Consider the following 24678-nt stretch of genomic DNA (forward strand, 5'->3'; position numbering starts at 1 on the left):
TTGTCAGCTGTTGACTTTGGGCAAGTCATTTAACTTCTCTGTGCCTCAGTTCCCTCATCTGTAAAATGGGGATTAAGGTTGTGAGCCCCACGTGGGACAACCTGATCACCTTGTATCCTCCCCAGCCCTTGGAACAGTGCTTTGCACAATAGTAAGTGCTTAATAAATACCAAAATTATTATTAATTATTATTATTATTATTCATTCATTCAATCGCATTTATTGAGCACTTACTATGTGCAGAATGCTGCCGCTAACCTCCTCTCTGTGCCTCGTTCTCGCCCGTCCCGCCGTCGACCCCTGGCCCACGTCCTCCCCCTGGCCTGGAATGCCCTCCCTCCACATATCCCTCAAGCTTGCTCTCTTCCTCCCTTCAAAGCCCCACTGAGAGCTCACCTCCTCCAGGAGGCCTTCCCACACTGAGCCCCTATTTCCTCTCCTCCCCCCCCCCCCCATCCCCCTGGCCCTACCTCCTTCCCCTCCCCACAGCACCTGTATACATGTTTGTACAGATTTATTACTCTATTTTACTTGTATATATTTACTATTCTATTTATTTTGTTAATGATGTGCATCTAGCTTTACTTCTGTTTATTCTGATGACTTGACACTTGTCCACATGTTTTGTTGTCCGTCTCCCCCTTCTAGACTGTGAGCCCACTGTTGAGTAGGGACCGTCTCTATATGTTGCCAACTTGTACTTCTCAAACACTTAGTACAGTGCTCTGCACACAGTAAGCACTCAATAAATATGAATGAATGAATGAATGAATGTACTAAGCGCTTGGAAAGTACTATTCAGCAATAAAGAGAAACAGTCCCTACCCATACGGGGCTTACAGTCTAGGATGGCAGGGGGGACAGACATCCCTCATCCCTCTCCCTCAACCCTGTCCCTCATCCCCTTCCCTCATCCTTGCCCCTCAAATCCTTCCCTTATCCCTGTCCATCATCATCAATCATCCCTGTCCGTCATCATCCATCATCCCTGTCCCTCATCATCCATCAATTCCTGTCAAACCCTTCCCTTATCCCTGTCCCTGATCATCCATCATCCCTGTCCCTCATCATCGATCATCCCTGTCGTCAAACCCTTCCCTTATCCCTGTCCCTCATTATCCACCATCCCTGTCCCTCATCCCTAATCCCCTCCTCCACCATCCCCTTCCCTCATCCCCTTCCCTTACTCCTGTCCCTAATCCCCCCTCCATCATCCCCCTCCCTCACCCACTTCCGTCACGCCCATCCCTCATCCCCCTCCTTTATCCCTGTCCCTAATCCCCCCTCCACCATCCCCTTCCCTCATCCCTGTCCCTCAAACCCCTCCCTCATCCACTCCCTTTATCCCTGTCCCTCATCCCCCTCAATCATCCCCGTCCCTCATCCCCCTCCCTTATCCCCGTCCCTCACCCCCCTCCACCATCCCCTTCCCTCACCCCGTCCCTCAAACCCTTCCCTCATCCACTTCCCTCATCTCCGTCCCTCATCCCCCTCAATCAATCAATCAATCAATCGTATTTATCGAGCGCTTACTGCGTGCAGAGCGCTGGACTAAGCGCTTGGGAAGTCCAAGTCGGCAACACATAGAGGCAGTCCCTGCCCAACAGCGGGCTCACAGTCTAGAAGACTCCCTTATCCCCGTCCCTAACCCCCCCCCCATCCCCTTCCCTCAAACCCTTCCCTCATCCACTTCCTTGATCTCCGTCCCTCATCCACTTCCGTGGCCCCCGTCCCTCCTCCCCCCTCCACCATCCCCTTCCCTCACCCCCGTCCCTCATCCACTTCCGTCGCCCCCGTCCCTCCTCCCCCCTCCACCATCCCCTTCCCTCACCCCCGTCCCTCATCCACTTCCGTCGCCCCCGTCCCTCCTCCCCCCTCCACCATCCCCTTCCCTCACCCTTGTCCCTCAAACCCTTCCCTCATCCACTCCCTTTATCTCCGTCCCTCACCCCCCTCCACCATCCCCTTCCCTCACACCCTTCCCTCATCCACTCCCTTTATCCCCGTCCCTCACCCCCCTCCACCATCCCCTTCCCTCACCCTTGTCCCTCAAACCCTTCCCTCATCCACTCCCTTTATCCCCGTCCCTCATCCCCCTCAGTCATCAATGTCTCTCATCCCCCTCCCTTATCCCCGTCCCTCATCCCCCCTCCGCCATCCCCTTCCCTCACCCCTGTCCTTCAAACCCTTCCCTCATCCACTTCCTTTATCTCCGTCCCTCATCCACTTCCGTGGCCCCCGTCCCTCACGCCCCCTCCACCATCCCCTTGCCTCACCCCCGTCCCTCATCCCCTTCCCTCACACCCTTCCCTCATCCCCCTCCTCAATCACCCCCGGCCCGCCTTTATCCCCGCCCTCCATCCCCCCAACTCCGCCGCCCTCCCTCCCGTTATGGCGTCCCCCCGCCCCCGGCCCCGCGCGCTTATATAGCCCCGCGCCTCGCGCAGGGTGGGCGCGCCCCCGCCCGCCTGACTGACAGGCTGAGTCTGACAGGGCGGGGCAAGGGCGGCGGCGGCGGCGGCGGCCGGGAGAGTCTGACGGACGGGCGGCGGGGGCCAATCAGAGCGGGCTCGGGGCGGGCGGCGGGCCAATGGGAGGGGGGCGGCCCGGGCGGGCCAATGGGAGGAGGGCGGGTCCCGCCCCCTCCGCCCTCCTCCTCCCGGTGGCCCCCGGGCGGCGCTCTCAGTCCCGCTCCGGCTGCGCCCGAGTCGGCCATGTGGCTGCGGAGCTGCGCGGGGCTGCGGGAGGCGGCGCGGCTGGTCCTGCCCCTGGCCGCCGCCGCCTCCACCGGGGGGCCCTCCGGGGTTGCCCCGCCGCGCCGGTTGCTGTCGGGCTCGCCCTCCGAGATCCTGCAGGAGCTGGGCCGGGCCGCCGCCGCCGCCCAGCACAGCGCCCCGCACAGCGCTCAGCACAGCGCCCCGCCCCCGGACGGGCCCGCGGACGCCCCAGCCCCCGACGGGAAGGACCCGCCGGCACCGGACAGGTGAATAAATACGCGCTCAATAAATACTAATGAATGAACGAATGAATAAATACGCTTGGATGGATGAATGAATGAATAATTCCCCCCCCCCCCCCTTCAAGCCTGTGAGCCCGCTGTTGGGTAGGGACCGTCTCTAGATGTTGCCAATTTGTACTTCCTAAGCGCTTAGTACAGTGCTCTGCACATAGTAAGCGCTCAGTAAATACGATTGATTGATATTGATTCACAAGCGCTTAGGACGGTGCTCCGCACACAGCAAGCGTTCAATAAATACGATTGGATCAATGAATATCTCCCCCTCCTAGACTGTGAGCCCGCTGTTGGGTAGGGACCGTCTCCAGATGTTGCCAATTTGTACTTCCCAAGCGCTTAGTACAGTGCTCCGCACATAGTAAGCGCTCAATAAATACGATTGGTTGATTCCCAAGCGTTTAGGACAGTGCCCCGCACACAGCAAGCGTTCAGTAAATACGATTGAATAAATGAATGTCTCCCCCTCCTAGACTGTGAGCCCGCTGTTGGGTAGGGACTGTCTCTAGATGTTGCCGACTTGGGCTTCCCAAGCGCTTAGTACAGTGCTCCGCACACCGTAGGCGCTCAATAAATAGGATTGACCGGACGCCGGGCCCCCGTCCTCCCCTGCGCCATGTGACTAGGCCCGCCCGGCCGCCGCGCATCCCCACGTTCATAGAATTCATGTATGCATCCCGAGCGCTTAGTACAGTGCCCTGCACGCAGTGAGCGCTCAATAAGTACGATTGGATGGACGAATGAACGAATAACTTTGTTTTCCCCCTTCTAGGCTGTGAGCCCGTTGAGGGTTAGGGACCAACACCAATCTCTAGATGTTGCCAGTTTGGACTTCCCTATCGCTTAGTACAGTGCTCTGCATACAGTAAGCGCTCAATAAATACGATTGATGATTGATTGACCGTCTCTAGATGTTGCCGACTTGGACTTCCCAAGCGCTTAGTACAGTGCGCTGCACACTGTAAGCGCTCAATAAATACGATTGATTGATTGACCGTCTCTAGATGTTGCCGACTAGTACTTCCCAAGCACTTAGTACAGTGCTCTGCACACAGTAAGCGCTCACTAAATACGATTGATTGGTTGATTGACCGTCTCTAGATGTTGCCGACTTGGACTTCCCAAGCGCTTAGTACAGTGCTCTGCACACAGTAAGCGCTCAATAAATACGATTGATTGATTGACCGTCTCTAGGTGTTGCCAACTTGGACTTCCCAAGCGCTTAGTACAATGCCCTGCACACAGTAAGCGCTCAGTAAATACGATTGATGGACCGTCTCTAAATGTTGCCGACTTGGACTTCCCAAGCGCTTAGTACAGTGCTCTGCACATAGTACGTGCTCAATAAATACGATTGAATGAATACGATTGGGTGGATGAATGAATGAATGAATAACTTTCTCCCCCTTCTAGACTGTGAGCCCGTTATTGGGTAGGGACCGTCTCTAGATGTTGCCGACTTGGACTTCCCAAGTGCTTAGTACAGTGCTCTGCACACAGTAAGCGCTCAATAAATATGATTGGATGCATGAATAACCTTATCCCTCTTCTAGACTGTTCTCCCCATTCTAGACCGTGAGCCCGATGTTGGGTAGGGACCGTCTCTAGATGTTGCCGACTTGGACTTCCCAAGCGCTTAGTAAAGTAATAATAATAATAATAATAACAATGATGGCATTTATTAAGCACTTACTATGTGCAAAGCACTGTTCTAAGCGCTGGGGAGGTTACAAGGTGATCAGGTTGTCCCACAGGGGGCTCACAGTCTTCATCCCTATTGTACAGATGAGGGAACCGAGGCACAGAGAAGTGAAGTGACTTGCCCAAAGTCACACAGCTGACAAGTGGCAGAGCCGGGATTCGAACCCATGACCTCCGACTCCAAAGCCCGGGATCTTTCCACTGAGCCACGCTGCTTCTCTGTGCTCTGCACACAGTAAGCGCCCAATAAATGCGATTGGATGAACGAATGAATGAATAACTTTCTCCCCTTTCTAGACTGTTCTCCCCCTTCTAGACTGTGAGCCCATTGTTGGGTAGGGACCATCTCTAGATGATGCCAACTTGGACTCCCTAAGCGCTTAGTCCAATGCTCTGCACACAGTAAGCGCTCAATAAATGCGATTGAATGAATGAGGATGCCCCGGATAATTCATTCAATCTTATTTATTGAGCGCTTACTGTGTGCAGAGCACTGGACTAAGCGGATGCCCGGGCCTCAACCCCACCTGCCCCCTGATGGCACCGGCCCACGCCTCCCCCCGGGCTGATGCCCCACATTCATTCATTCATTCATTCAATCGTATTTATTGAGCACTTACTGTGTGCAGAACACTGGACTAAGCGCTTGGGAAGTACAAGTTGGCAATATATTCATTCATTCATTCAATCGTTTTTACTGAGCGCTTACTGTGTGCAGAGCACTGGACTAAGCGCTTGGGAAGTACAAGTTGGCAACATCAAGAGACGGTCCCTACCCAACAGTGGGCTCACAGTCTAGAAGGGGGAGACAGAGAACAAAACAAAACATATGAACAAAATAAATAGAATAAATATGGACAGTATGCCTCATGCGCCTTCCACATGGCCCCAAGGGTGAGATCTTCCGGGGGGTGCAAAGACCCCAACACCACCATCCCCCTCCCCCCCTCCCCCTCCCCCTCCCCCTCTTCCTCTTCCTCCTCTTCCTCCTCTCACCCCTCTTCCCCCCTCTTCCCCCCTCTTCCCCCCTCTTCCCCCTCTTCCCCCTCTTCCCCCTCTTCCCCCTCTTCCCCCTCTTCCTCTTCCTTCCTTTCTTGGCCCCTCCAGGCCTCCTCTTTTTCCCACCTTTCCTCCCTTTCCCCACCATCCCTTAGTTCCTCTTTCTCTTCCTCCCTCCCCTTCCTTTCTCTCCTCCGTCCCTCCTCGTCCTTGTCCTCCTCCCGGACCTCCTCCCGGTCCTCGTCCTTGTCCTCCTCGCGCTCCTCCTCCTCCCAATCCACATCATCTTCCTCCTCGCACTCCTCCTCCTCCCAATCCTCATCGTCTTCCTCCTCGCGCTCCTCCTCCCGATCTTCTTCCTCCTTCTCCCAATTCTCATCTTCTAGAAGAATCCCCCTTCTAGGCTGTGAGCCCGTTGTTGGGTAGGGACCGTCTCTAAATGTTGCCAACTTGTACTTCCCAAGCGCTTAGTCCAGTGCCCTGCACACAGTAAGCGCTCAATAAATACGATTGAATTACTGAATGAATCTTCTTCCTCCTTCTCCCGATCCTCTTCCTCCTTCTCCCAATCCTCATCCTCCTTCTCCTCCTCTCAGCCTTCTGCCTCCTCCTCCTTCTCCTCGTGGTCCTCGCCCTCGTGGTGGTGGAGGTGGTGGTCTTCCTGCCCCCCTTCCAGTGGTGATGTTGTCCGGGGAAACCACCTTTTTCCCTCCCTTCCCTCTTCCCTTCCTCCTTCCCTGGGATCTGGGGGTCCAGGGGTCCCAGAGCCAGGAATACAGGGCTGGGGGCAGAGCAGCCGGGGACTGAGCCCAAAATCCGCGTGGCCTCCCATCAGTCTGGTGGCTGCAAGTGGGGTCTGCTCTAACTAACGCAGACCCGTTCAATGGGGACCCCAAAAGACCGGATTGGCTGGGCCCGGGTCTGGCCATAATAATCATTCATTCATTAAGTCGTATTTATTGAGCGCTTACTGTGTGCAGAGCACTGTACTAAGCGCTTGGGAAGCACAAGTCGGCAACATATAGAGCCGGTCCCTCCCCAACAACAGGCTCACAGTCTAGAAGGGGGAGACGGACAACCACAAGCTTACAGTCTGGAGGAGGAAAGAAATTGGTTGATGAAAGAAATACGGATCCATCTTAATGTACCTCCTCTTTCATTCATTCATTCAATCGTATTTATTGAGCGCTCACTGTGTGCAGAGCACTGTATGAAGTGCTTGGGAGAGTACAGTATAACAGTAAACTGACACATTCCCTGCACACCATTCATTCAGTCCTATTTGTTGATCGCTTACTGTGTGCAAAGCACTGTACTAAGCGCTTGGGAAGTACAAGTAATCATAATAATGATGGTATTTGTTAAGCGCTTACCATGTGCAAAGCACTGTTCTAAGCGCTGGGGAGGTTACAAGGTGATCAGCTTGTCCCACGGGGGGGCTCACAGTTTTTAACCCCCGTTTTCCAGATGAGGTAACTGAGGCCCAGAGAAGTGAAGTGACTTGCCCAAAGTCACACAGCTGACAGTTTTTTGAACGCACGACCTCTGACTCCTAAGGTCGTGCTCTTTCCACTGAGCCACACTGCTTCTCATGGCCATGCCCCCCCCCCAGGGTGGGTGGGGAGTGGGGGGGGGTGTCAGCCCCGGCCTGCGGCTGTGGCCCCCAGGAAGCGCACCCCGCTGCGCCCGCCCACCTTTCGGTCCCCTCGGACCTCAAGTAGCCAGACGCTGGTCGTCTAGCCAGTAGCCCCTCTACGGTGAGACCCCCTCCCCCCAGCCTGCCACCTTCATCATCATCAATCGTATTTATTGAGCGCTTACTATGTGCAGAGCACTGTACTAAGCGCTTGGGAAGTACAAATTGGCAACATCTAGAGACAGTCCCTACCCAACAGTGGGCTCCCAGTCTAAAAGGGGGAGACAGAGAACAAAACCAAACATACTAACAAAATAAAATAAATAGAATAGCTATGTACAAGTAAAATAAATAGAGTAATAAATATGTACAAACATATATACATATATCCAGGTGCTGTGGGGAAGGGAAGGAGGTAAGATGGGGGGGATGGAGAGGGGGAGAGGAAGGAAGGGGCTGCCAAGGTCAGGGCCCCCCTCCCGCTCCCCGTCACGGAGGGGGTGACCGACCACCGCTGCCCTGACCGTTTCGGGCTCCCAAAACTTCAAGGCCGAGGCCGACGTCCCAAGCCCCGGCTTCCGCGCGGAGGAGACCCTCCGAACGGGGGACGGAGGGTGGGCACCTTCCCCTCCTGCATGGGCCCGTGTGGACAGGTCATCTCAGCCCTTCTCCCCACTCGTGGGCCCCTAGGGACTCTCACAAACCAGAAACGGGGGGAGCGTGTGAGTGTGGAAGGGGGGCAGGGGACGCGTGATCACGCGCCCAGAATTACAACAAAACCCATCCCCTGTGTCTTCGGAGAAGGCCGATCCTTCCCCCTGCCTGCCGCATCGAGACTCAAATAGCCACTGCGCCCTGCAGTTTTACACTGTACGCTTTCTTTTTGAGCAGCCGAGTCAGGTGAGAACAGCTGAAATCATTAATGTGCGTCCCACCAGTTTAAATTTAGAAAAGCAGATTAAAGCGTTCTGTGTTCAATCCTGCTCATTCCCCTTTTTTCCCCCCCTGGGTTGGGGGTGGGTGGGGGATTGGTTAAGTTTTAACCAGCAAAACATTCTGGTTCGGAGCCCTGGTCTGGGCTGGTCTGGTCTTGGGCACAGGGTAAGGCTCTCCTTTGTGCGGGTAGCGGCGGCCTCGAAAGCAGCATGGCCTTGTGGAGAGAACACAGGCCTGAGAGTCGGAGGACCTGAGTTCGAATCCCACCTCCGCCACTCATCCGCTGGGTGACCTTGAGCCAGTCAGTTCACATCTCTGTCCCTCAGTTTACTCACCGGTAAAAGGGGGATGACCACTGCGAACCTCGAGAAGCAGCGTGGCTCAGTGGAAAGAGTCAGAGGTCATGGATTCGAATCCCTGCTCCACCACATCAATCAGTCTGTCATATTTATTGAGCGCTTACTGTGTGCAGAGCACTGTACTAAGCACTTGGGAAGTACAAGTTGGCAACATCTAGAGACGGTCCCTACCCAACAGTGGGCTCACATTCTAGAAGGGGGAGACAGAGAACAAAGCAAAGCATATTAACAAAATAAAATAAATAGAATAGATAGGTACAAGTAAAATAAATAAATAGAGTAATAAATCTGTACAAACATATATACATATATACAGGTGCTGTGGGGAAGGCAAGGAGGCAAGACTGGGGGGATGGAGAGGGGAAGAAGGGGGAGAGCACCACATGTCTGCTGTGTGACCTTGGGCAAGTCACTTCATCATCAGCATCATCAATCGTATTTATTGAGCGCTTACTGTGTGCAGAGCACTGTACTAAGCGCTTGGGAAGTACAAGTTGGCAACATATAGAGACAGTCCCTACCCAACAGTAGGCTCACAGTCTAAAAGGGGGAGACAGAGAACAAAACCAAACATATTAACAAAATAAAATAACTTCACAGTCTGAAAGGGGGAGACAGAGAACAAAACCAAACATACTAACAAAATAAGAAAACTTCACTTTTCTGAGCCTCAGTTGCCTCATCTGGAAAATGGGGATTACGACTGTGAGCCCCATGTGGGACAACCTGATCACCATGTACCATGTATCTCCCCCTCGTCCCGCTCTCCATCCCCCCATCTTACCTCCTTCCCTTCCCCACAGCACCTGTATATATGTTTGTACATATTTATTACTCTATTTTACTTGTACATATCTATTCTATTTATTTTATTTTGTTAGTATGTTTGGTTTTGTTCTCTGTCTCCCCCTTTTAGACTGTGAGCCCACTGTTGGGTAGGGACTGTCTCTGTATGTTGCCAATTTGTACTTCCCAAGCGCTTAGTACAGTGCTCTGCACATAGTAAGCGCTCAATAAATACGATTGATGATGATGATGTATCACCCCCAGCGCTTAGAACAGTGAAGCGCTTAACAAATGCCAACATTATTATTATTATTATAGGGGACATGGACTGTTTCCAATCTGATTACCTTCCATCTTCCCCAGTGCTTAGAACAGAGCTGGACACAGAGCTTAACAAATACAATAATAATAATAATAATAATAATAATAATAATAATTATTATTATTATTATTGTCAGGCTTAGACTTGAAGTTCTGGGACCTTGAGGTGGTCAGCGTAGGGGTCACCGTCTCCGCGGAAGGAGGGCACCTGCCCTTGGCCACCCAAGGTTACAGGCGGAGGGGATTTTCCTTAGACGTGGTATTAGTTAATATGGGTTTACCGGCTTCCAGCCGCCCTGAGTCCTAGATACGGGATCTTGGAATTGGTCGCCGTCTAAGGCGGGAGGGAGGCCAGGCATCTCATTCCCCATGGAACAGCCCGGGCCTGGGAGGGAGAGAAGCAGCATGGCATAGTGGCTAGAGCACAGGCCTGGCACTCAGAAGGTCCTGGGTTCTAATTCTGGCTCCACCGCTTGTCTGCTGTGTGACTTTGGGCATACCACTTTACTTCTCTGGGCCTCAGTTCCCTCATCGGTTAAATGGGGATGAAGACTGAGCTCCATGTAATAATAATAATAATGATGGTATTAAGCACTTACTATGTGCAAAGCACTGTTCTAAGCGCTGGGGGGATACAAGGTGATCAGGTTGTCCCACGGGGGGCTCACAGTCTCAATCCCCATTTTACAGATGAGGGAACTGAGGCACAGAGAAGTTAAGTGACTTGCCCAAAGTCATACAGCTGACAATTGGCAGAGCAGGGATTTGAACCCATGACCTCTGACTCCAAAGCCCGTACTCTTTCTACTGAGCCACGCTGCTTCTCATATAATAATGATGGAATTTGTTAAGCGCTTACTAGGCACCAAGCACTGTTCTAAGCACTGTGGGAGGTACAAGGTCATGAGGTTGTCCCACGTGGGGCTCACACTCTTCATCCCCATTTTTCAGATGAGGTAACTGAGGCACAGAGAAGTGAAGTAACTTGCCCAAAATCACACAGCTAAGTGGCAGAGCCAGGATTAGAACCCATGACCTCTGGTTCCCAAGCCTGGGCTCTTGCCACTAAGCCACACTGCTTCTCATGCTTCTCATGTAGGTTATGGACTGTGTCCAACCTGATTAGCATATATGTACCGCAGTGCTTAATACAGGGCTCTGCGTAAGCAAGTGCTCAGTAAATGCCAGTGATTGATTCAAGGCCCTACTGAGAGCTCACCTCCTCCAGGAGGCCTTCCCAGACTGAGCCCCCTCCTTCCTCTCCCCCTCGTCCCCCTCTCCATCCCCCCATCTTACCTTCTTCCCTTCCCCACAGCACCTGTATATGTGTATATATGTTTGTACATATTTATTACTCCATTTTACTTGTACATATCTATTCTATTTATTTTATTTTGTTAATATTTTTGGTTTTGTTCTCTGTCTCCCCCTTCTAGACTGTGAGCCCACTGTTGGGTAGGGACCATCTCTATATGTTGCCAACTTGTACTTCCCAAGCGCTTAGTACAGTGCTGTGCACACAGTAAGCGCTCAATAAATAACGATTGATTGATGAACAAATACCATAAAAAAAAAACCAGAGGCCCAGAGAGGTTGTGATTTTTTTTTTTTTCTCAGCCCCGCCCAGCAGGCCAGAGGCTGAACTGATGCTAGGCCCCAGCCCTTCCGACTCCCAGCCTGGGGCTCTTCCCTCGGTCTCAGATCATCATCAATCGTATTTATTGAGCGCTTACGGTGTGCAGAGCACTGTACTAAGCGCTTGGGAAGTACAAGTTGGCAACACATAGAGACAGTCCCTACCCAACAGCGGGCTCACAGTCTAAAAGATGCCAGGCGCGGTAGAGAAACCACTAGTCTACATCTCTTGGAGCTTGGGTCAGTCTACAGCCCATTGATACGGTCTGTCAAGTGTGGATGCTTCCACGCTTGCGCTGCTGTGGTCTTCCCGGGGGTCACCTGAAACCGCCGGGCACTTGCCTCGTGATCCTCCTCTCCACCCCATAGGGCCCATCTCCGTTTTGTCGCGTCATAGCCAGCCGGGGGATCATCATCAGTCGTATTTATTGAGCGCTTGCTATGTGCAGAGCATTGTACTAAGCGCTTGGGAAGTACAAGTTGGCAACATATAGAGACAGTCCCTACCCAACAGTGGGCTCACAGTCTAAAAGGGGGAGACAAGCGCTCTGTACAGGGCGCATGTACTGTCTGCTCTGCACACAGTAAGCGCTCAATAAATCATCATCATCATCATCAATCGTATTTATTGAGCGCTTACTATGTGCAGAGCACTGTACTAAGCGCTTGGTAAGTACAAACTGGCAACATATAGAGACAGTCCCTACCCAACAGTGGGCTCACAGTCTAAAAGGGGGAGACAGAGAACAAAACCAAACATACTAACAAAATAAAATAATGTACCCGGATGTACCCGGCGGGTCTGTGTTCAGCTATTTATGTTGGTGCCCTTTGGGAATAGGTTTATGGCCATCTTCCCCGTAGAATGGAAGCTCCTCGTGGGCAGGGAACGTGTCAATTCTTCTTTAATCTGTTCTTCTTAGGCATCTAGCAAAGTGCCCAGCACCCCGCAGCTGTACAGTCAATACTGCCGTTCCTACTGAATACTAATAAATACTATTGAATGAATGAATGAATGAATGTCTCCCCCTTCTAGACGGTGAGCCCGTTGTTGGGTAGGGACCGTCTCTAGATGTTGCTAATTTGTACTTCCCAAGCGCTTAGTACAGTGCTCTGTGCACAGCAAGCGCTCAATAAATATGATTGAAAGAATGAATGTCTCCCCCTACTAGATGGTGAGCCCGTTGTTGGGTAGGGACTGTCTCTAGATGTTGCTAATTTGTACTTCCCAAGCGTTTAGTACAGTGCTCTGTACACAGCAAGCACTCAATAAATATGATTGAATGAATGAATGTCTCCCCCACTAGGCGGTGAGCCCGTTGTTGGGTAGGGACCGTCTCTAGATGTTGCTAATTTGTACTTCCCAAGCACTTAGTACAGTGCTCTGTACACAGCAAGCGCTCAATAAATATGATTGAAAGAATGTCTCCCCCTACTAGACGGTGAGCCCGTTGTTGGGTTGGGACCGTCTCTAGATGTTGCCAACTTGTACTTCCCAAGCGCTTAGTACAGTGCTCTGTACACAGCAAGCGCTCAATAAATATGATTGAAAGAATGAATGTCTCCCCCTACTAGACGGTGAGCCCGTTGTTGGGTAGGGACCGTTTCTATCTGTTGCCGACTTGGACTTCCCAAGCGCTTAGTACAGTGCTCTGCACACAGTAAGCGCTCAATAAATATGATTGAATGAATGAATGTCTCCCCCACTAGACGGTGAGCCCGTTGTTGGGTAGGGACCGTCTCTGTATGTTGCCAACTTGTACTTCCCAAGCGCTTAGTACAGTGCTCCGCACACAGTAAGCGCTCAATAAATACGATTGAATGAATAATCGGAAGCCAGGGCTAAAGCAAAATCAAGCCCAGGGACTTAAGGGGTCGTTATTGGTGTCCTCAACTGCTTCTCACTCAGTGGGAAGAGCCCGGGCTTTGGAGTCAGAGGTTGTGGGTTCAAATCCCGTCTCCGCCAGTTGCCAGCTGTGTGACTTTGGGCAAGTCACTTAACTTCTCTGGGCCTCAGTTACCTCATCTGTAAAATGAGGATGAAGACTGTGAGCCCCACGCGGGACAACCTGATCACCTTGTAACCTCCCCAGTGCTCAGAACAGTGCTTTGCACATAGTAAGCACTTAATAAATGCCATCATTTATTTTATTTTATTTTTTTATGAATCAGTTAAAAGATAGGGGTACCCACCAGAGCTGGGGGCGGGCGGGCAAGTGAGCGGGAGGGGGAACTGTCACTGTTGGGGTCCGACCAATCGACCTGCCGGGGTGGACGGGAGTAGTCCGAGCCCGGGGCGGCCCTGGCTCGGTGTCGACCAGTTTATCTTGCGGTGGGCAGCGGTGATGGGGAGGCCCACCCCAAGCTCCTCGAGGGCAGTGCTCCTGTCAGAATTCCAACTCTGGTCCTCTTCCAAGTGCTCAGTACAGTGCTCTGCACACAGTAGACTTCTTTGAGGGCAAGGGTCGCATCTTGAGCCCCTTCCTTCCTCTCCCCCTCGTCTCCCTTTCCATCCCCCCATCTTACCTCCTTCCCTTCCCCACAGCACCTGTATATATGTGTATATGTTTGTACATATTTGTTACTCTATTTATTTATTTATTTATTTATTTATTTTACTTGTACATATCTATTCTATTTATTTTATTTTGTTAGTATGTTTGGTTTTGTTCTCTGTCTCCCCCTTTTAGACTGTGAGCCCACTGTTGGGTAGGGACTGTCTCTATATGTTGCCAACTTGGACTTCCTTAGCACTTAGTACAGTGCTCTGCACACAGTAAGCGCTCAATAAATGCGATTGATGATGATGATGATCTTTTAGAGAAGTAGCGTGGCTCAATGGCAAGAGCACGGGCTTGGGAGTCGGAGGTCATGGGTTGAAATCCCGGCTCCACCAGTTGTCAGCTGTGTGACTTTGGGCAAGTCACTTCACTTCTCAGTAACCTCATCTGTAAAATGGGGATTAAGACTGTGAGCCCCACGTGGGACAACCTGATCACCTTGTATCCGCCACATAGAACAGCGCTTGGCACATAGTAAGCGCTTAACAAATGCCATTATTATTATTATTATTATTATTATTATTATTATTATTATCTTCCAGCTCTGCGGTGCTCCCCCGAGCGCTCGGTGAGAAGCAGAGTGGCCTAGTGGATCGGGCCCGGGAGTCAGAAGAACCTGGGTTCTGATCCCGGCTCTTCCACTTGTCTACTTTGTGATCTCGGGCAAGTCACTTCACTTCTCCGTGCCTCAGTTCCCTCATCCGTAAAATGGGGATTGAGACCGTGAGCCCTACCTGGAAGAGGGGCTGCGTCCAACCTGATTTACTCAGGCACTTAGTACGTGCCTGGCATGTAGTAAGTACTTGCCAGGTACCTCAGTTATTCTTAGTGCACTTCCCCTCCCTGGGCGGGCATTTGGGAAGCCACCCATAAAAGTAAGTGCCGCCATCCCTGCCCATAAGGAGCTACCAGTTGTGTGGGGCAGAGAGCAGATGGCACTCTGCCCGGACCCAGTGGCTTTCCAGTCCAGCTGATGGATTGGCCCCTGCCCTCTCAGAGCCTAGAGCCAGCTGGGGCCTGGGGTAATAATAATAATAATAATAATAATAATAATAATAATAATAATAATAATAATAATAATGGCATTTATTAAGCGCTTACTATGTGCAAAGCACTGGGGAGATTACAAGATCAGGTTGTCCCATGGGGGTCTCAATCCCCATTTTCCAGATGAGGGAACTGAGGCCCAGAGAAGTGAAGTGACTTGCCCAAAGTCATCATCATCATCATCAATCGTATTTATTGAGCGCTTACTATGTGCAGAGCACTGTGCTAAGCGCTTGGGAAGTACAAATTGGCAACATCTAGAGACAGTCCCTACCCAACAGTGGGCTCACAGTCTAAAAGGGGGAGACAGAGAACAAAACCAAACATACTAACAAAATAAAATAAATAGAATAGATATGTACAAGTAAAATAAATAAATAAATAGAGTAATAAATATGTACAAACATATATACATATATACAGGTGCTGTGGGGAAGGGAAGGAGGTAAGATGGGGGGGATGGAGAGGGGGAGAGGAAGGAAGGGGCTCAGTCTGACAATTGTCACACAGCTGACAATTGGCAGAGCCGGGATTCGAACCCATGACCCCCGACTCCAAAGCCCGGGCTCTTTCCACTGAGCCACGCTGCTTCTCTCTGGGGTCCTTTAGAGGCGGCGGGCCTTAATGCCCGCATTGCCCACCGATAAGGCAGTGCCCACTCGGCTTGCCCCGTGGCCTCCCGGGCTAGTGGGGACGTGGTCAACCAAGTGGCCGCCCCGCGGCCTCTTCAACTCCTCATCCAGCTGGGCTGCAGATTTCAGCTCCCACAGGAGGCCAGCTAAGTCACTTTTCGGGAAAAACCTGCTTTTCAAGTTCTGCCCGTTCCACAGAGACATTTGGGACCTGGTATTTTCGCCAACCGATCAAAGGTATTGTGTGGCGAATATTATCCTGAGCACGTGGAAAGGGTGCTGCAGTAGAGTCAGTAGGCCTGGCCTCTGCCCTCAAGGAGTTTACCACCTAGCAGCAGAGAGGCACTAAAATAGATTACGGAGAGGGGGATGAATGAGGACATAAAGTTGTGTATCGTGTGGGGAGGTGGTGTGTAAATTCCCAATTTCTTTAGAGGTGCTGAATTGGCAGCTAGGGGAAAGGTGGGGCGAGTATAAATTAATTTCAGTGGAACCAGGTTTGGCAAACTCCATAAGAAGGTTTTTAGTGAAAAGTACTCAGCGTTCAATAAATGCCACTGATGATTTGAGTTGGGACTGTCCTTTTTCGACACACACACTGTAGGCTCTGAAAGCTCCTGTAACTTCTTATTCAGATTGGCTTTTTCCAGAAGTACATTCAGTCTCTCTTCTCAAGACTCCCACTTCAACTCCACTCCTGCATTCCACTGTTTTCAATCCACCAACCGGTGGTGTTTGTTGAGTGTTTACTGTGTATACAGAGCACTGTACTAAGTGCTTGGGAGAGCACAGTATAATAGAGTTGATGGATATGTTCCCTGCCCATGAGGAGCTTGCAGTCTCGAGGGGATCTTTGTGGTATTCTTTGGCATTGCTAAATTTACTCTTGTCTTTTTCTCTTTACTGTTTACCCTTGTCTTCTCTGTTTACTTAGAGAAGCAGCGCGGCTCAGTGGAAAGAGCATGGGCTTTGGAGTCAGAGGCCTTGGGTTCAAATCCCGGCTCCGCCACACGGCAGAGAGCCTACGGGCGGCCAGTAGTAGCCACGCTTTCCCAATTGATCGCGACGTTGGGCAGTAAGAGTTAATGAGATCTTGGAGTTGGTCATCCCAGTCTGGGTTTTTGCTCCCGCCAAGGCCTGCTCGCAGCCCTCCCGCCCGCCTGGATACTAGCCAGAGCTGGAGATGAGCCGCAAGCGGAATTCAAGCTTTTTCTGTGCGGCGGCCGAATGCTTGGGAAACAAAATTTATTTATTTTACTTGTGCATATCTATTTTATTTTGTTAGTGTGTTTGGTTTTGTTCTCTGTCTCCCCCTTTTAGACTGTGAGCCCACTGTTGGGTAGGGACCGTCTCTAGATGTTGCCAACTTGTACTTCCCAAGCGCTTAGTACAGTGCTCTGCACACAGTAAGCGCTCAATAAATACAATTGATTGATTGATTGATAAAAAAAAAAAGTCCTGTCAGCTGAGAAGCAGCGTGGCCTAGCGGGTAGAGCCTGGGGCTGGGAGTCAGAAGGACGTGGGTTCTCATCCCAGTCCTGCCACTTGTCTGTTTTGTAACTTTGGGCAGGTCACTTCAGCTGTGTGGCTTTGGGCAAGTCACTTCACTTCTCTGGGCCTCAGTTCCCTCATCTGTAAAATGGGGATGAAGACTGTGAGCCCCCCGTGGGACAACCTCATCACCTTGTAACCTCCCCAGCGCTTAGAACAGTGCTTTGCACATAGTAAGCTCCATCCCCCATCTTACCTCCTTCCCTTCCCCACATCACCTGTATATATGTATATATTTGTACATATTTATTACTCTATTTATTTATTTTACTTGTACAAATCTATTCTGTTTATTTTATTAGTATGTTTGGTTTTGTTCTCCGTCTCCCCCTTTTAGACTGTGAGCCCACTGTTGGGTAGGGACTGTCTCTATATGTTGCCAATTTGTACTTCCCAAGCGCTTAGTACAGTGCTCTGCACATAGTAAGCGCTCAATAAATACGATTGATGATGATGGTGATGATAAATGCTATCATTATTATTATTATTCACTAGGCCTGTTACCTCATCTGTAAAATGGGGTTTAAGACTGTGAGCCCCATATGGGACAAGGGACTGCGTCCGGCTTTGGTTAACTTGTATCTACCCTACTTCATCTGTAAAATGGGATTTAAGACTGTGCGCCCCATATGGGACAAGGGACTGCGTCCGGCTTTGGTTAACTTGCATCTACCCCACCTCATCTGTAAAATGGGATTTAAGACTGTGAGCCCCATATGGGACAAGGGACTGCGTCCGGCTTTGGTTAGCCTGTATCTACCCCAGAGCTTAGTACAGTGCCTGGCACGTGGAAAGCACTTAACAAATACCACAATAATTATTGTGTCAGAGGGCTGGCACCAGAAGCCCCTGCCCGGACCTAGGCCCAGGGAGGCCGGTTTCCTCGGGGCACGGCAGGAATTAACGGAGAACCCCGCCTGCAGAAGCTGGCACTCGCTTTATTTTGCCAGGCGAGCGTGAATTCAAGCGAAGGAAATGACGCATGCCAGAAAGTCGAGTCACGGTCGTGGAATCCGTCGGGCCGGACGGGCCGCGGGGGTAGAGTTGGCAGCCACCGGGCAGCCCCGGAGCCAGCCGGCCCGGGCCAGAAGCAGCGTGGCCTAGAGAATAGATCATGGAGCCGGGAGGCAGAAAGGTCATGGGTTTTAATCCCGGCTTCGCCATTCATTCATTCACTCATTCATTCATTCAATCGTATTTATTGAGTGCTTAATAATAATAATAATAATAATGATGGCATTTGTTAAGCGCTTACTATGTGCAAAGCCCTGTTCTAAGCGCTGGGAGGGATATAAGGTGATCAAGTTGTCCCACGTGGGGCTCACAGTCTTCATTCCCATTTTACAGTTGAGAGAACTGAGGCCCAGAGAAGTCAAGTGACTTGCCCAAGGTCACACAGCAGACACGTGGCGGAGCCGGGATTGAGCGCTTACTGTGTGCAGAGCGCCGAACTAAGCGCTTGGGAAGTCCAGGTTGGCACTTGTCGGCTGTGTGACCCTGGGCAAGGCACTTCACTTCTCTGGGCCTCAGTTCCCTGGTGTAAAATGGGGATTGAAACTGGAGCCCCATGTGGGACAGGGACTGTCTCCAACCCGATTTGCTTGGATTTACCCCAGCGCTTAGTACAGTGGTTGGTGCACACAGTGAGTACTTAACAAATACCACGGTGATTATTATTCACGAGAAGCAGCGTGGCTCAGTGGAAAGAGCCCGGGCTTTGGAGTCAGAGGTCATGGGTTCGGATCCCAGCTCTGCCAATTGTCAGCTGTGTGACTTTGGGCAAGTCACTTCACTTCTCTGGGCCTCAGGTCCCTCATCTGTAAAATGGGGATGAAGACTGTGAGCCCCCCCTCCCCCCGCCACCGTGGGACAACCTGATCACCTTGTAACCTCCCCAGCGCTTAGAACAGTGCTTTGCACATAGTAAGCGCTTAATAAATGCCATTTTTATTATTATTATTATTATTATTATTATTATTCCTAATCATCATCATCATCATCAATCGTATTTATTGAGCGCTTACTATGTGCAGAGCACTGTACTAAGCGCTTGGGAAGTACAAATTGGCAACATACAGAGACAGTCCCTACCCAACAGTGGGCTCACAGTCTAAAAGGGGGAGACAGAGAACAAAACCAAACATACTAACAAAATAAAATAGAATAGATATGTACAAATAAATTAAATAAATAAATAAATTTATTATTTATAAATTTACTAATAATTACTAAATTACTAATATTGGTGCCGAGGTTCTGGGCCTATCGGCGCGGCGTCTCTGCGTCGTAAGGCGGTGACGCCGCCGTCCGGATGGAAGGGAAGCAGGCCTCCGGGGACCCGGCGTTGGCCACCTCCCCACCCTGGCCGGTAGCAAACGCCGGTCCCAGCCCGATGGGGTTTGGGAGCCGGAGCAGATTGGGACCGAGTCATCCCGTGACTCTAAAAGGGTTCTGGAAACGGGCCCACTTGCGCTTTCAGATGGATCAGTCAGTTGTGTTCATTCATTCATTCAATCAATCGTATTTATTGAGCGCTTACTGGGTGCGGAGCTCTGTACTAAGCGCTGGGGAAGTCCAAGTTGGCAACATATAGAGACGGTCCCTACCCAACAGCGCGCTAACAGTCTAGAAGGGGGAGGCAGACAACAAAGCATATTAACAAAATAAAATCAATAGAATAAATATGTACAAATAAAATAAATAGAGTAATAAATGCGTACAAACATCTATACATATATACAGGTGCTGTGGGGAGGGGAAGGAGGTAAGGCGAAGGGGAGAAGGGGGAGAGGCGTTTATTGAACGCTTACCAATCAATCGTATTTATTGAGTGCTTACTGTGTGCAGATACTAAGCGCTTGGGAAGTACAAGTTGGCAACATATAGAGACAGTCCCTACCCAACAGTGGGCTCTGTGCAGAGCACTGTACTTGAACTCTCCAGAGAGTACACAATAACAATAGAACAGGCCCACCCTGCCCGCAACAAGTTTACAGTCTAGAGGGGGAGACAGACATTAATATACATAAATAAAACTACAGATATAAATAAATCAGATAAATAGGTATAAGTAACATAAATTACATATATAAATAAATTACAGATAAAAACAATTTCAGAAATAGCATCGATTAGATATGAATTACTATTACTATACTATTACTACACTATTCTATTTATTTTGTTAATATGTTTTGTTTTGTTGTCTGTCTCCCCCTTCTAGACCGTGAGCCCGCTGTTGGGTAGGGACCGTCTCTAGATGTTGCCAACTTGGACTTCCCAAGCGCTTAGTGCAGTGCTCTGCACACAGTAAGCGCTCAATAAATACGATCGAATGAATGCATGAATGAATGAATGACAGATATAAATAACATAAATTCCAGATATAAAGAAACTACGGATGTTGGACCTGCTGACTAACTCCCCAGGCCCAAGGCAGTCACTTTTCCTCCTCGGCAGCAGTCAGGGGAGGTGGCAATACATGACGGCCAAGATGCTCCCCCGGACGGCGGCTCGATAAATACGATTGATTGATTGAAGTCTGGTGAGAAGCAGGGTAGCCTAGTGGTTAGAGCCTGGGCCCGGGAGTCGGGAGGACTCGGGTTCTAATCCCGGCTCTGCCACTTGTGTGCTCTGGGATCTATGGGCAAATCACACACAAGTCAGAGTTCATGGGTTGAAATCCCGGCTCTGCCACTTGTCAGCTGTGTGACTTTGGGCAAGTCACTTAACTTCTCCGGGCCTCAGTTACCTCATCTGTAAAATGGGGAGTAAGACTGGGAGCCCCCCGTGGGACAACCTGATCACCTTGTAACCTCCCCAGCGCTTAGAACAGTGCTTTGCACATAGTAAGCGCTTAATAAATGCCATTGTTATTATTATTATTATTATCACTTCTCTGGGCCTCAGTTACCTCGAGTGGGATTAAGACTGTGAGCCCTATGTGGGACAAGGGACTGTGTCCAGCCCGATTTGTTTGTACCCACCCCAGTGCTTAGTGTAGTGCCTGGCACATAGTAAGTGCTTAACAAATGCTTAGAGAAGCAGCATGGCTCAGTGGAAAAGAGCCTGGGCTCAGTGGAAAAGAGCCTGGGCTTTGGAGTCACAGGTCATGGGTTCAAATCCGGGCTCCGCCACTTGTCAGCTGTGTGACTTTGGGCAAGTCACTTAACTTCTCTGGGCCTCAGTTCCCTCATCTGTAAAATGGGGAGTAAGACTGTGAGCCCCACGTGGGACAACCTGATCACCTTGAAACCTCCCCAGCGCCTAGAACAGTGCTTTGCACATAGTAAGTGCTTAATAAATGCCATCATTATTATTATTATTATTATCACTTCTCTGGGCCTCAGTTACCTCGAGTGGGATTAAGACTGTGAGCCCTATGTGGAACTGTGTCCAGCCCGATTTGTTTGTACCCACCCCAGTGCTTAGTACAGTGCCTGGCACATAGTAAGTGCTTAATAAATACCATTTAAAAAAAATCAATCAATCGTGTTTATTAAGCACTTACTGTGTGCAGAGCACTGTACTAAACTCTTGGGAAGTACAGGTTGGCAATGTATAGAGACGGTCCCTACCCAACAGCAGGCTCACAGTCTAGAAGTGGGGAGACAAGAGAACAAAACATATTAACAAAATAAAATAAAATATAAAAACCCCAAAATAACCCTGATTAGCTTGTGTCTACTCCAGGGATTAGAACTGCCTGGTGCATAATAAGCGCTTAACAAACACCACCATTATTATTGTTATTGTTATTATTATTATTATTGTCGTCTTCATTCTGAAAATTTTTTTAACTCAGCCAGGTGGTTGTGGAAGAAAAATTCTTGCCCCACCAAATGCTTTCTAGAGCAGACCTCCAAAGCCCTCCTAGAACAATTCCTCTTCCAGGAAGCCTCCCCCTCTTCGTTTCTTCCAATCAATCAATCAATCGGTCAATCAGTTGTATTTATTGAGTATTTAATAGGTGCAGAGCACGACCACACATTTCGGAGAGTGCAATGCAACAGAGTTGGTGGACACGTTCCCTGCCTTCATTGAGCGTAGAGTCAAGTTGGGGGAGACAGTTATTAATATAAATTAATAATTTATAACTTATAGATATGGACTTCCAAGCCATAGCCTCTGAAGAGCCACCTTAAGCACCTGTGGTTTCCCACTCCTCCTTAAGCCTTGGCTATGTCTGTCTATTCAATCTCAGGCAAAAATCAACTCTACACCCCTGATTTGTCAATTTTTTTTAATGTTATTTTTTTCAGCACTTACTTTGTACCGGGCACTGTACTAAGCGCTGGGGTAGAATCAAGATAATCAGGTTGGATTCAGTCCCTGTCCCACATAGTAGTAATAATAATAATTATGGTAATAATAAATAAGGGCATTTATTAAGCGCTTACTGTGTGCAAAGCACAGTTCTAAGCACTGGGGAGGTCACAAGGTGATCAGGTTGTCCCGCGGGGGGCTCACGGTCTTCATCCCCATTTTCCAGATGAGGGAACTGAGGCCCAGAGAAGTGAAGCGACTTGCCCAAAGTCACACAGCTGACAGTTGGCGGAGCCGGGATTATAACCCATGGACCTCCTGACCCCTAGGCCCTTGCTCTAACCACTAGGCCACCACTGCTTCTTGTCAAGATTTTAATCTGTGTCCCCTGCGGGAGGAGAAGGTGGTTTTTTTTCCTGTGGAAGTTTCCCCAGGGCTCAGGACAGCCTGTTCTCAGGAAATCCCTTGCCTGTGCCTCCTGTCCTCCACCCAAGGGGACGTGACGATGGGTCTTGGGAATGTACTCTCCCATACTCCGCATCATTCCAAGGGCTGGCACTTGGCAATCACGGGATTCTTGGATCCCGGTGGGAACTGACCTTTCGGGACCCGTCCCGTCCCAGCCCCGGAGTTGAAAGCGGCTTTCTGGGGCCAAGCCCTAGGAAGGTACCGCCCTGGGGGTTTGGAAGCTCAAAGAACCGGGATGTCGGCTTGATTCCCAGTGGAGTGGAAACTCCTCAAGGGCAGGGAATGTCTCTTGCTTCTTCTGAGCAGCCCAAGAGCTTAGAACAGTGCCTCATCACCTCCAGTGGGTGCCCAGCGACTGTTCACAATGTGCACTTATTTCTAGACTGTGAGCCCACTGTTGGGTAGGGACTGTCTCTATATAATAATAATAGTAATAATGATGGCACTTATTAAGTGCTTACTATGTGCAAAGCACTGTTCTAAGCTCTGGGGAGGTTACAAGGTGATCAGGTTGTCCCACTGAGGGCTCACCATCTTAATCCCCATTCTACAGATGAGGTAACTGAGGCCCAGAGAAGTGAAGTGACTGGCCCGAAGTCACAGAGCTGACAGTTGGGATTTGAACCCATGACCTCTGACTCCAAAGCCCGGGCTCTTTCCACTGAGCCACGCTGCTTCTCATGTGTGTCAGTGTCCACTCTACCAAGGAACAACCATGTTGCCAACTTGTACTTCCCAAGCGCTTAGTACAGTGCTCTGCACACAGTAAGCGCTCAATAAATACGATTGATTGATTTTTATTAATGTCCGTCTCTCCCACTAGACTGTAAGCTCCCTGTGGGCAGGGAATGTGATTGTTACATTGTTCTTAGTATGGTGTCCTGCACACAGTGAGAAGCAGCATGGCATAGTGGATAGAGCATGGGCCCGGGAGTCTGCAGGTCATGGGTTCTAATCCTGGCTCCGCTACTTGTCTGCAGTGTGACCTCGGACAAGGCACTTCACTTCTCTGGGCCTCAGGCGCTTCGTCTGTAAAATGGGGGTGGAAACTGTGAGCCCCACAGGGAACAGGGACAGTCCCTTCTAGACTGTGAGCCCGCTGTTGGGTAGGGACCGTCTCTATATGTTGCCAACTTGGACTTCCCAAGCGCTTAGTACAGTGCTCTGCACACAGTAAGCGCTCAATAAATACAATTGAATGAGTGAATGTCTGACTCAATTTGCTCGTATCCACCCCAGCCTTAGTACAGTGCCTGGCACATAGTAAGCACGTAACAAATACCATCGTCATTATTATTATTATTATTAGTAGTAGTAGTAGTAAGCGCCCAGTAAATATGATTGAATGTATGAGTAGTAATGTGGCTTTGCCCCGCCCCTCCTCTCCCATCCCACTTTGTTCCGCCGAAGGAACCGGGCCCGGAAAGGCAGAGGGAACCCGCTGTTTTTCTCAGATTTCAGTTAGAAGAGTCACAACACCTGCGCATCTTTTCCCTTTCGTCCTCTACAGGAAGAGGGAACAATAGTAATAATTGTGGTATTTGCTAAGCGCCTGCGGTGTGCCGTGCAGCGTACTAACTGCTGAGGTAGCTACAGGCTGTCACTGTGTGCTGAGTGCTGGACTTGCCCTCTCACTGTGCCTCGTTCTCACCTGTCCCGCCCACATCTGACCTGTAATGCCCTCCCTCCTCAGATCCCCCAAACCATCCAACTTCCCCCCTTTAAAGCCCCACGTGTCTGCTGGGTGACCTTGGGCAAGTCACTTAAC

General features: G+C 50.2%; 1 protein-coding gene across 3 annotated transcripts in view; it reads left to right on the top strand.

Moving 5' to 3' along the window:
* Positions 1-2697: 2697 nt before the first annotated feature.
* Positions 2698-24678, top strand: part of GLS (glutaminase) — a 130047-nt gene continuing 108066 nt past the window's right edge. For all 3 annotated transcript variants that reach the window (XM_038749414.1, XM_038749416.1, XM_038749415.1), the window contains exon 1: positions 2698-2983. In XM_038749414.1, coding sequence (XP_038605342.1) covers positions 2715-2983 — 269 coding nt within the window. In that variant the 5' untranslated portion in view covers positions 2698-2714. The remainder of the gene's footprint in view (positions 2984-24678) is intronic.

Source organism: Tachyglossus aculeatus, chromosome 7 (genome assembly GCF_015852505.1).
Source record: "Tachyglossus aculeatus isolate mTacAcu1 chromosome 7, mTacAcu1.pri, whole genome shotgun sequence".
Classification (NCBI taxonomy): Eukaryota; Metazoa; Chordata; class Mammalia; order Monotremata; family Tachyglossidae; genus Tachyglossus; species Tachyglossus aculeatus.